Genomic DNA, 13,720 nt, shown 5'->3' on the forward strand with positions numbered 1-13,720 from the left:
CCCAGAGAAACATAAGGTCTCGGTCGGAGGCCCAGATTCACTGCGCAGCGCATGGGGAGATGCCTTTCAGGCACATATGTACATACGGACATGCTGGAGTCATGTGGGCCTGGACCACCAATCACTAGGCAGTATTCTCATTGATAAAAATGGGAGCTCTGTTGTTATGGGCTGCCATTACAATCAATGAGAAAACCCCCCAAAACACCCAAACACAGCATAATAAATAAATAAAGCACCTCACATATTTAAAATTCATTGAAGTTAAATGTTTTAGAAAACATTTTGGGGGGGAATTTTTTTGAATGTGTTTTAATTGGGTTAAAAATAAACTTACCTTAATGGACAGGGTTTTTAATATAAAAATGAGTGTTTAAATTTAATTTTTATATGTTTTAAAACTCTTATGCTGGTAAAAGTAAGCTATGCGCCTGCTTTTACTGAGCGTAAGAGTTTGAAGGACAGTCGCTGGGCATGAGTTGGGCAAATAGCCCGATCTCTCCCGCGCGGATGTCCTTCTCCTGAGGATCTGTCTCGAGAAATCGTGACGGATCAGAAAAGCCGGTTTGCGGCGCACACGCACACTCCGTACGCACTCAGTGAGGCCGGGATTTTCAGCCCATTAAATTATTACATTTTAAAAAGTACTTTTTCCTCCATACTATCACTCTCACCGACCAGAACATCCGAGATTTGAAACAGAGTACAATGCTGGAAAGCTGTTGCTCTTCACACTATTGTCCTCTCCAGCCCCACTATTACACTGTTCCTTAACCCAGAGGATGAGGTATTTCAAATGCTCTCCCAATACTGGCTTTCATTGAGTTCACTCTTGGTATTAATTTATTCTGAATGAAACCATTAGGGTAAAATTCAGTCATGAAGCAAGCTAATGTTCCATTTAAGCAGAGCGGCCATGCAGCACTCTGCACCTGCGGGAATGGTAGCACAGTGGTGATGATACAAGACGAGTAATCCAGAGGCCTGGACTGATGATTCAGAGACATGCGCTCAAATCCACCACGGCAGCTGGGGTTAATTAAATCAATCTGGAATTAAAAACCAGCATCAATAATGGTGACCCTGTAACTAACGGATTGTCATAAAAATCCATCTGGTTCACCAATGTCCCTTTTAGGGAAGGAAATCTGCCGCCCTTACCCGGTCAGGCAGATAAGGAATGGGTGACCATCAGGCAGAGCAGTGGAAGGAAGGTAGTGCAGGGGTCCCCTGCGGTCATCCCCCTCCAAAACAGATACACCGCTTTGGGTACTGTTGGGGGGAGATGACTCATCAGGGAAAGGCAGCAGCAGCCAGGTCCATGGCACCGTGGGTGGCTCTGCTGCACAGGAAGACAGGAAAAAGAGTGGGAGAGCGATAGTGATAGGGGATTCTATTGTAAGGGGAATAGATAGGCGTTTCAGCGGCGCATTGAGACTCCAGAATGGTATGTTGCCTCCCTGGTGCAAGGGTCAAGGATGTTTCGAAGTGGCTGCAGGACATTTTGGAGGAGGAGGGCGAACAGCCAGTTGTCCTGGTGAACATAGGTATCAACGATATAGGTAAAAAACAGGATGAGGTCCTACAAGCTGAATTTAGGGAGCTAGGAGTTAAATTAAAAAGCCGGACCTCAAAAGGTAGTAATCTCAGGATTGCAACCAGTGCCACGTGTTAGTCAGAGCAGGAATGGCAGGATAGCTAAGATGAATACGTGGCTTGAGGAGTGATGCAGGAGGGAGGGATTCAAATTCCTGAGACATTGGAACCGGTTCTGGGGGAGGTGGGACTAGTACAAACCAGACGGTCTGCACCTGGGCAGGACTGGAACCAATGTCCTAGGGGGAGTGTTTGCTAGTGCTGTTGGGGCAAGGGGTTAAACTAATATGGCAGGGGGATGGGAATCTATGCAAGGAGACAGAGAGAAGTAAAATGGGGGCAGAAGCAAAAGATAGAAAGAAGAAAAGTAAAAGTGGAGGGCAGAGAAACCCAAGGCAAAAATGAAATAGGGCCACATTACAACAAAAGTCTAAAGGGACAAAGTATGTTAAAAAGACAAGCCTGAAGGCTCTGTGCCTCAATGCGAGGAATATTCGTAATAAGGTGGACGAATTAACTGCACAGGCAGCTATTAAGGAATATGATATAATTGGGATTACGGAGACATGGCTACAGGGTGACCAAGGCTGGGAACTCAGCATCCAGGGGTATTCAACATTCAGGAAGGATAGACAGGAAACAAAAGGAGGTGGGGTAGCATTGCTGGTTAGAGAAGAAATTAATGCGATAATAAGAAAGGACATTAGCTTGGATGATGTGGAATTGGTATGGGTGGAGCTGCGGAATACCAAGGGGCAGAAAACGCTAGTGGGAGTTGTGTACAGACCACCAAATAGTAGTAGTGAGGTTGGGGACAGCATCAAACAAGAAATTAAGGATGTGTGTAATAAAGGGACAGCAGTTATAATGGGCGGCTTTAATCTACATACAGATTGGGCTAACCAAACTGGTAGCAGTATGGTGGAGGAGGATTTCCTGGAGTGTATTAGGGATGGTTTTCTAGACCAATATGTCAAGGAAGCAACTAGAGGGCTGGCCATCCTAGACTGGGTGATGTGTAATGAGAAAGGACTAATTAGCAATCTTGTTGTGCGAGGCCCTTTGGGGAAGAGTGACCATAATATGGTAGAATTCTTTATTAAGACGGAGAGTGACAGAGTTAATTCAGAGACTCGGATCCTGAACTTAAGGAAAGGTAACTTCGATGGTATGAGACGTGAATTGGCTAGAATAGACAGGCAAAGGATACTTAAAGGGTTGACTGTGGATAGGCAATGGCAAACATTTAAAGAGCAAATGAATGAACTTCAACATTTGTACATCCCTGCCTGGAGTAAAAATAAAATGGGGAAGGTGGCTAACAAGGGAAATTAGGGATAGTGTTAAATCCAAGGAAGAGGCATACAAAATTGGCCAGAAAAAGCAGCAAACCTGAGGACTGGGAGAAATTTAGAATTCAGCAGAGGAGGACAAAGGGTTTAATTAGGAGGGGGAAAATAGAGTACGAGAGGAAGCTTGCTGGGAACATAAAAACTGACTGCAAAAGCTTCTATGGATATGTGAAGAGAAAAAGATTAGTGAAGACAAACGTTGGTCCCTCGCAGTCAGAATCAGGTGAATTTATAATGGAGAATAAAGAAATGGCAGACCAATTGAAAAAATACTTTGGTTCTGTCTTCACGAAGGAAGACACAAATAACCTTCTGGAAATACTAGGGGACCGAGGGTCTAGTGAGGAGGAGGAACTGAAGGAAATCCTTATTAGTCAGGAAATTGTGTTAGGGAAATTGATGGGATTGAAGGCCGATAAATCCCCGGGGCCTGATAGTCTGCAACCCAGAGTACTTAAGGAAAGTAGTGGATGCATTGGTGATCATTTTCCAACAGTCTTATCGACTCTGGATCAGTTCCTATGGATTGGAGGGTAGCTAATGTAACACCACTTTTAAAAAAAGGAGGGAGAGAAAACAGGGAATTATCGACCGGTTAACCTGACATCAGTAGTGGGGAAAATGTTGGAATTAATTATTAAAGATCAAATAGCAGCGCATTTGGAAAGCAGTGACAGGATCAGTCCAAGTCAGCATGGATTTATGAAAGGGAAATCATGTTTGACAAATCTTCTAGAATTTTTTGAGGATGTAATTAGTCGAGTGGACAAGGGAGAACCAGTGGATGTGGTGTATTTGGACTTTCAAAAGGCTTTTGACAAGGTCCCACAAAAGAGAGACAGAATATTATCTGAATGGCGGCAGGTTAGGAAAAGGGGAGGTGCAACGAGACCTGGGTGTCATGGTACATCAGTCATTGAAGGTTGGCATGCAGGTACAGCAGGTGGTGAAGAATGCAAATAGCATGTTGGCCTTCATAGCTAAGGGATTTGAGTATAGGAGCAGGGAGGGCTTACTGCAGTTGTACAGGGCCTTGGTGAGGCCACACCTGGAATATTGTGTTCAGTTTTGGTCTCCTAATCTGAGGAAGGACGTTCTTGCTATTGAGGGAGTGCAGCAAAAGTTCACCAGATTGATTCCTGGGATGGTGGGACTGACATATGAGGAGAGACTGGATCGACTGGGCCTGTATTCACTGGAGTTTAGAAGAATGAGAGGGGATCTCATAGAAACATATAAAATACTGATGGGACTGGACAGGTTAGATGCAGGTAGATTGTTCCCGATGTTGGGGGAGTCCAGAACCAGAGGACACAGTCTGAGGATAAGGGATAGGCCATTTAGGACTGAGATGAGGAGAAACTTCTTCACTCAGAGAGTTGTTAACCTGTGGAATTCTCTACCGCAGAGAGTTGTTGAGGCCAGTTCATTAGATATATTCAAGAGGGATTTGGATATGGCCCTTACGGGTAAAGGGATCAAGGGTGTATGGAGAGAAAGCAGGAAAGGGATATTGAGGTGAATGATCAGCCATGATCATATTGAATGGTGGTGCAGGCTCGAAGGGCTGAATGGCCTACTCCTGCACCTATTTTTCTATGTTTATATATGTGACTCCAGACCCACAGAATATGGCTGACTCTTAACTGCCCTCTGAAATGGCCTGGCAAGCCATGAAGGCACCTCACCACCATCTTGGCGAGGGCAATTATCAATGGGCAATAAATGCTGGCTTTGCCGGCGATGCCCACATCCCCTGACTGAAAACAGAAAGCTCCCATGCAGCCGGCTTACTGGCATGTGCGGTATGTTCAACGGACTGCCCAGCCCCTCAAAGGGAGCGCGCAATCAGAAAAAAAATGTAACTGAATATTGGTCCTGATATTTCTCAGACTGGAGCAAAAGGGTACTTTACAAAGGCCATACCATGATAGTAATCAATGCGGCTGACATTCCATGGCAGGTTGTACCAAGCTTCAAATGGTTCTTCAATTTCAGCATATGGCAATGACAGAATTCCTGTCGACAAGATTGGTAAAAAAATAACTTTCACCCACAAGAGGAAAACCGAACATTATCTTCATAACCAGAGCAAGCAATATTCTACAGTTTTCAATAGGTTCATTATTTATACTGCTCAATTTCAAATAACTTGCAGCAACTGGAGACCGAGGAGTTACAAGGATGCACCTTCAGTACACATCTAGGAGGATTTTGATTGGATACGCTCGGTACCTTGATTGTACCCTTGGTGGTCGTACCTTAAAGCTGCCTTGGCCCCAAACTCTGGAATTTCCTCCCCCAAACCATTCCGCCTCTCTACCGCTTTCTCCACCTTTAAGATGCTCCTTAAAATCTACCTATTTATCAAAGATTTTGGTAATTTGGCCCAATATCTCATTATGTTACTCAGTGTCCAATTTTCAAGAAAGCAGAAAGACTTGTATTTATATAGCGCCCTTCACGACCACCGGACATCTCAAAGCGCTTTACGGCCAATGAAGTATTTTTTGGAGAGTAGTCACTGTTGTAATGTAGGAAACATGGCACCAATTTGCGCACAGCAAGCTCCCACACACAGCAATGTGATAATGACCAGATAATTTGTTTCTGTGATGTTGACTGAGAGATAAATATTGGCACCAGGACACCGGGGATAACTCCCCTGCTCTTCTTCAAAATAGTGTTATGGGATCTTTTACATCCACCTGAGGGGGCAGACGGGGCCTCGGTTTAACGTCTCCTCCGAAAGACGGCACCTCCGACAGTGCAGCACTCCCTCAGTACTGCACTTAGTGTGAGCTGAGATTTTTATGCTCAAGCCTCTGGAGTGGATGATACCAACTGACACCACAGCTGGCACTTTGTTTGATAACGTTGGCCTTGGGATGTTTTACTATGCTATATAAATGCAAGTTGTTGCTGTTGGTGGATGCACATTATATAAACTAGACTCGTAAACTCGAACTAAGTTTAATTTAGGTTTTCGTTATATATGTAAGTTCCTTTGGAAAATGCTATGTTGCAAGTCCCAATGCTGACGAGGAAAAATTGCTCAATCACGTGGACAATGTGTTTTCAATCCTACTTGATGTCTACTTCTGGATAACTGACAAATCAACATTGTAGATCAGGCCAGCAAGGAAATAAGTCATCTCCAGATCACTAGATGAATACACAATTTAATTCTCACTTCCCCAAATGCAATGTCCCAATTATCTTTCAAAAGATCATGTGGTCATCATCAATCTGGTAAAAGTGCTACACTGGTATAAAGAAAATACTGGACATGTTATCGTAGCAATTGTTCTCCGTATGTATGCCTCTCTGAAACATGATGCCTAGACCTATACTATAACTACTTATTCTGCATTTTTCTCCCAGGGTACTTTTACCAAGACCGTGAAATGTCAGTTCTCTATTGCTACAATCACTGCTCGAGAAATCTAAAGATTACAAAGTCAGAAGAAATTTAACAAGGATGCATCCTTCAATAAAGCTTTACAGTTGGAAGGAAGTGCACTGCACTACATGAAAAGTCCAATGCATCTGCAATTAATGGAAATGCAATACCATTCAAAGAGAAGTTCAAATTATTGTTTAACTTTGGAATTTTAGGCAGAGTGATTGTTCCTCCATTAGTGAAATGGACAGCAAATCCACAGACAGGTCGCTCAAAGTTGTTACTCAAATTTAACCACAGCCATACCTCAACTTTAGAGGATTGAAACCTTGTATTTTTAAAAATTTGTTCCTGGGATGTGGGCGTCGCTGGCAAGGCCGGCATTTATTGCCCGTCCCTAATTGCCCCTTGAGAAGGTGGTGATGAGCAGCCTTCTTGAACCGCTGCAGTCCGTGTGGTGAAGGTGCTCCCACAGTGCTGTTCGGGAGGGAGTGCCAGGGTTGTGACCCAGTGACGATATATTTTCAAGTCAGGATGGTGAGTGACTGGGAGGGGAACATGGAGGTGGTGGTGTTCCCATGCAGCTGCTGCCCTTGTTCTTCTAGGCGGTAGAGGGCGTGGGTTTGGGAGGTGCTGTTGAAGAAGCCTTGGCGAGTTGCTGCAGTGCTGTAGATGGTGCACACTGCAGCCAGGGTGGTGGAGGGGGTGAAGGTTTAAGTTGGTGGATGGGGTGCTGATTAAGCGGGCTGCTTTGTCCTGACGTGTTTTGAAATAGGTCAAATAAGCCACAGGATAATTTCAACTTATAAACTACAAGAAGTCAAAGTTGCTTTTTAGGTTGCGAAATGTATGGATATCTCATTGCTCACAATGGAAAAGTCCAGGATGGCATCGATACAATGACACTACAATTTAGCATGACTATACTGGTTATTTTACAGGGCTGTGTCTGACAGCAAGAGCTCGAAGCACCAAAACCTCCTTTTGCACCAGCAAACATTAACAGTGGTTACTGACAGCACTGGTGTCAAGTCTGTGATTTGGATCTCGCCACACATTGCTGATCTACACAAACCTTTCCCTCACGTCAGGGGAAGTTGGAACTAGACCAGCAACGTTCTAAATATGACTTCACACTAATGGTGCACGCACAAGATTCCAATCTGCAGAACAGCTTCAAAATCATTTTCTATATTTCATACCACTTGGCCTGATGCAAATTCCACGTGAAAAAAAGAAAGACTTGCATTTATATAGCGCCTTTCACGACCTCAAGATATCCCAAAGCGCTTTACAGCCAATGAAGTACTTTTGAAGTGTAGTCACTGTTGTAATGTGGGAAATGCAGCAGCCAATTTGCGCACAGCAAGCTCCCACAAACAGCAATGGCAATGTGATAATGACCAGATAATCTGTTTTAGTGATGTTGATTGAGGGATAAATATTGCCCCAGGATACCGGGATAACTCCTCTACTCTTCTTCAAAATAGTGCCGTGGGATCTTTTACACCCACCTGAGAGAGCAGACGGGGCCTCGGTTTAACGTCTCATCCAAAAGACGGCCCCTCCGACAGTGCGGCACTCCCTCAGCACTGCACTGGGAGTGTTGGCCTGGATTTTTGTGCTGAATTCCCTGGAGCGGGACTTGAACCCACAACCTTCTGACTCCGAGGCGAGGGGCTGCCCACTGAGCCACAGCTGACACACAATCAAACCACATTTTAAATCAAATGATAACCCCCAAAAAAACTGAATTTGAGGATATGACAGAACTCTGTTCTGCTGATTCTCAAATCTCTTACAAGGTTAGACTGGATAATTCTTACAAGTAAATAAGTGTTCAGATTATATTATATTGTATTATATTATATTGTATGCAGTTACCCTTGAGTGGTCAAAGGTAAAGATGAAAAATGCAGACAGGTAAAGTGCTTTCAACATTTTCGGTGCAGACTAACTTGCATTATTTGGCAGGGGAAGTATTTACAAACAGTTCTTTTAAGGGGAAAAACAGATGGATTGATCAAAGCTCTGCAGCGTTGCACAACAGATCACAATCTTATTGTAAAAAGCTTCAATATTTGATCTTTCAGCTGCTTCTATCCCATCATTCTCCAATATTTAACCAGTCAGTCCATTTACCAATGTACACTATCAACTCGAGGCCGTTCTATAGGGCTCAATTTTCCCCAAAGCTGTTTTTGGCGTACTTAGAGTTACGCCTGTATTTTGGGGGTCCAAGTACAGCAAAAAAAATCTTCCAAGTTTCCCCATTTGATTTCTTCATTTTGGTACCGCCTAACCTGTCCTTTAGTTTTGGGGGTGGAGCCTTGATCTGCGCCAAAAAGATCGGGTTGCCACGGTAACCAGGGACACAATGCGGGCTGAGGCTGGAAAGTGACACATACAGTCAGCTCACAGCAACCTGCACAGGCACCTTACACACTGCAGCAACTTACCGCCATTACATTACCATCCCGATGCCGGTGGCAGTCCCCGCTCCTATCCCAGGCCTCCCCCCTCCCAGTCCCCATTCCTATCCCAGGCCCCGCTCCTATCCCAGGCCTCCCCCCTCCCAGTCCCCGCTCCTATCCCAGGCCTCCCCCCTCCCAGTCCCCGCTCCTATCCCAGGCCTCCCCCCTCCCAGTCCCCGCTCCTATCCCAGGCCCCGCTCCTATCCCAGGCCTCCCCCCTCCCAGTCCCCGCTCCTATCCCAGGCCTCCCCCCTCCCAGTCCCCATTCCTATCCCAGGCCCCGCTCCTATCCCAGGCCTCCCCCCTCCCAGTCCCCGCTCCTATCCCAGGCCTCCCCTCTCCCAGTCCCCGCTCCTATCCCAGGCCTCCCCCGTCCCAGTCCCCGCTCCTATCCCAGGCCTCCCCCCTCCCAGTCCCTGCTCCTATCCCAGGCCGAATGGCCTCCTCCCTCCCGGTCCCTGAACCTAACTATACCTGAAAGGCTTCCCCCATCCACCTCCCACTCTCTCTGACCTCTCCTGCTGCTGCTGTCCGGGCCCTGGAACAGCATCTGCTGCGCCAATTTCCTTGCCTGCGCCGATTTCCTTGCCTGCGCCGATTTCCTCACCTGCGCCAATTTCCTTACCTGCGCCAATTTCCTCACCTGCGCCAATTTCCTTAACTCAGCAGAAGGCCTAAGCTGAACTGAAGTAACTCTAAGCTGGACAAACTTGCCTAACTGGCCAGAATTGGCAGGTGGCAGGTTACGCCCCCTTTCACTCAAAAAAAACACTAACCTAAAAAAATCGTAACTGAGTTACGCTGGTGCAAATTGTTTGGGGAAACTTGTATTTTTTTAAACTTAGGCCAAAAGAAGCAGCGCAAATCACTGGGGGAAATTGAGCCCTGTTCTAGAATTGACAGTTCATGGAGATAAACACAGAAACAATTCCAATTAATTTCATCAACCAAATGAGAATAGTCAGTTTGATTCTTCTCTTTAGGCAGTACCCCAGGGTCGAGGATGACTTGCTCCCACACTGACACCGGTTCTCAGGTGACTGATGAGCCCAGTGTGGGACCTACAGTCTCTGTCACAGGTGGGGCAGACAGGGGTTGGAGGGACGGGTGGGTGGGGTGTCTGACAGTTTGATGGGAATGCAAAGAAAGCGCTGCTGTCACATGCACAGTCGGGTGTCAAACTTGTAATAATATTGTTGTATCTTCTGCTGGCATACCTAAAGACTTAATTTAATGTCCATCTCATTCTTGAGTACGTGAGAAAAATCCAGAGTGAGAAAAATCCAAGCAGGAATGGGCTACTGAAATGCATGATCAGCCATGATCATATTGAATGGTGGTGCAGGCTCGAAGGGCTGAATGGCCTACTCCTGCACCTATTTTCTACGTTTCTATGTTTCTATATTGCATTTTATAATGTAAAGTAGGACTCCCAGTAAAAGCAGCCAGTTATACTGTGGTGAGATTGGTCGATACTGAGAGCAGCATTATGATGCGACTGACTTTCTTGGTGCACAGAGACTGTGTACACTTTTCCAAATGAGTCCTTCACTGTTCTATTTTACTCCTCCCCTTCAAAAGCTTTTAGTAAAAGGCTGTGGAAAAATTGACTCATTTTCTTACGTATTCAATGTTTGCTTATCCATATTCTGGTTCTGTGTTTGTAAAACTTAAAGTGTGCCATACCTGAAACATGGTAAACATCTTCCAGTGTAGGAGCTTTCAAGGACTTGACATCGACCACTACATAAAACAAATATTTCATTTACATAAATATGTACACACACACTACATTTACAGTTGTGATCACTAAATTTGCTACTTCAATAAGACAAGTGGTTTTGGTTTTGTGATTCATTTGAATTCATTTAAGTCCAATCAAGTTTAGAGCAGAAATGAAATTGCCTTTATTTGTTTTGTATTTTAGTAATGTTTTAGCATAATTAAATAGATTTAGAACACAATTATTTATCTGAATGAGTAACGTATGCAAAGAAATCAGAACTGCTTAGTAAGTTTTTTTACAGCATCACCTGGTTTATGAGACTCCAACCCAAGTTATTGGAAAACACACAGTTTGCCCAACCTGGAGTGTACACAGTTGCTCCGTAGGGATACACATCACTTACATAGAAACATAGAAACATAGAAAATAGGTGCAGGAGTAGGCCATTCGGCCCTTCTAGCCTGCACCGCCATTCAATGAGTTCATGGCTGAACATTCAACTTCAGTACCCCATTCCTGCTTTCTCGCCATACCCCTTGATCCCCCTAGTAGTAAGGACCTCATCTAACTCCTTTTTGAATATATTTAGTGAATTGGCCTCAACAACTTTCTGTGGTAGAGAATTCCACAGGTTCACCACTCTCTGGGTGAAGAAGTTCCTCCGCATCTCGGTCCTAAATGGCTTACCCCTTATCCTTAGACTGTGACCTCTGGTTCTGGACTTCCCCAACATTGGGAACATTCTTCCTGCATCTAACCTGTCTAACCCCGTCAGAATTTTAAATGTTTCTATGAGGTCCCCTCTCATTCTTCTGAACTCCAGTGACTACAAGCCCAGTTGATCCAGTCTTTCTTGATAGGTCAGTCCCGCCATCCCGGGAATCAGTCTGGTGAACCTTCGCTGCACTCCCTCAATAGCAAGAATGTCCTTCCTCAGGTTAGGAGACCAAAACTGTACACAATACTCCAGGTGTGGCCTCACCAATGCCCTGTACAACTGTAGCAACACCTCCCTGCCCCTGTACTCAAATCCCCTTGCTATGAAGGCCAACATGCCATTTGCTTTCTTAACCGCCTGCTGCACCTGCATGCCAACCTTCAATGACTGATGTACCATGACACCCAGGTCTCTTTGCACCTCCCCTTTTCCTAATCTGTCACCATTCAGATAATAGTCTGTCTCTCTGTTTTTACCACCAAAGTGGATAACCTCACATTTATCCACATTATACTTCATCTGCCATGCATTTGCCCACTCACCTAACCTATCCAAGTCGCTCTGCAGCCTCACAGCATCCTCCTCGCAGCTCACACTGCCACCCAACTTAGTGTCATCCGCAAATTTGGAGATACTACATTTAATCCCCTCATCTAAATCATTAATGTACAGTGTAAACAGCTGGGGCCCCAGCACAGAACCTTGCGGTACCCCACTAGTCACTGCCTGCCATTCTGAAAAGTACCCATTTACTCCTACTCTTTGCTTCCTGTCTGACAACCAGTTCTCAATCCATGTCAGTACACTACCCCCAATCCCATGTGCTCTAACTTTGCACATCAATCTCTTGTGTGGGACCTTGTCGAACGCCTTCTGAAAGTCCAAATATACCACATCAACTGGTTCTCCCTTATCCACTCTACTGGAAACATCCTCAAAAAATTCCAGAAGATTTGTCAAGCATGATTTCCCTTTCACAAATCCATGCTGACTTGGACCTATCATGTCACCTCTTTCCAAATGCACTGCTATGACATCCTTAATAATTGATTCCATCATTTTACCCACTACCGATGTCAGGCTGACCGGTCTATAATTCCGTGTTTTCTCTCTCCCTCCTTTTTTAAAAAGTGGGGTTACATTGGCTACCCTCCACTCCATAGGAACTGATCCAGAGTCAATGGAATGTTGGAAAATGACTGTCAACGCATCCACTATTTCCAAGGCCACCTCCTTAAGTACTCTGGGATGCAGTCCATCAGGCCCTGGGGATTTATCGGCCTTCAATCCCATCAATTTCCCCAACACAATTTCCCGGCTAATAAGGATTTCCCTCAGTTCCTCCTCCTTACTAGACCCCCCGACCCCTTTTATAACCGGAAGGTTGTTCGTGTCCTCCTTCGTGAATACCGAACCAAAGTACTTGTTCAATTGGTCCGCCATTTCTTTGTTCCCCGTTATGACTTCTCCTGATTCTGACTGCAGGGGACCTACGTTTGTCTTTACTAACCTTTTTCTCTTTACATATCTATAGAAACTTTTGCAATCCGTCTTAATGTTCCCTGCAAGCTTCTTCTCATACACCATTTTCCCTGCCCTAATCAAACCCTTTGTCCTCCTCTGCTGAGTTCTAAATTTCTCCCAGTCCCCAGGTTCGCTGCTATTTCTGGCCAATTTGTATGCCACTTCCTTGGCTTTAATACTATCCCTGATTTCCCTTGATAGCCACGGTTGAGCCACCTTCCCTTTTTTATTTCTATGCCAGACAGGAATGTACAATTGTTGTAGTTCATCCATGCGGTCTCTAAATGTCTGCCATTGCCCATCCACAGTCAACCCCTTAAGTATCATTCGCCAATCCATCCCAGCCAATTCACGCCTCATACCTTCAAAGTTAGCCTTCTTTAAGTTCTGGACCATGGTCTCTGAATTAACTGTTTCATTCTCCATCCCAATGCAGAATTCCACCATATTATGGTCACTCTTCCCCAAGGGGCCTCGCACAACGAGATTGCTAATTAATCCTCTCTCATTACATAACACCCAGTCTAAGATGGCCTCCCCCCTAGTTGGTTCCTCGACATATTGGTCTAAAAAACCAACCCTTATGCACTCCAGAAAATCCTCCTCCACCGTATTGCTTCCAGTTTGGTTAGCCCAATCTATGTGCATATTAAAGTCACCCATTATAACTGCTGCACCTTTATTGCACGCACCCCTAATTTCATGTTTGATGCCCTCCCCAACATCACTACTACTGTTTGGAGGTCTGTACACAACTCCCACTAATGTTTTTTGCCCTTTGGTGTTCTGCAGCTCTACCCATATAGATTCCACATCATCCAAGCTAATGTCCTTCCTAACTATTGCCTTAATCTCCTCATTAACCAGCAATGCTACCCCACCTCCTTTTCCTTTTATTCTATCCTTCCTGAATGTTGAATACCCCTG

The 13,720-nt window shown here is 45.0% G+C and overlaps 1 protein-coding gene across 1 annotated transcript in view; it reads right to left on the reverse strand.

Moving 5' to 3' along the window:
- LOC139280295 (digestive cysteine proteinase 2-like) overlaps positions 1 to 10,590 on the reverse strand; it is a 42,064-nt gene extending 31,474 nt beyond the window's left edge. Inside the window, exons 1-2 of the mRNA XM_070899967.1 lie at positions 10,512 to 10,590; positions 4,875 to 4,967 (exon numbers count right to left, since the gene is read on the reverse strand). Of these exons, the coding sequence (XP_070756068.1) occupies positions 4,875 to 4,967; positions 10,512 to 10,590 (172 nt within the window). The remainder of the gene's footprint in view (positions 1 to 4,874; positions 4,968 to 10,511) is intronic.
- Positions 10,591 to 13,720: the final 3,130 nt, after the last annotated feature.

The sequence above is a fragment of the Pristiophorus japonicus genome, chromosome 14, assembly GCF_044704955.1.
Source record: "Pristiophorus japonicus isolate sPriJap1 chromosome 14, sPriJap1.hap1, whole genome shotgun sequence".
Lineage (NCBI taxonomy): Eukaryota > Metazoa > Chordata > Chondrichthyes > Pristiophoridae > Pristiophorus > Pristiophorus japonicus.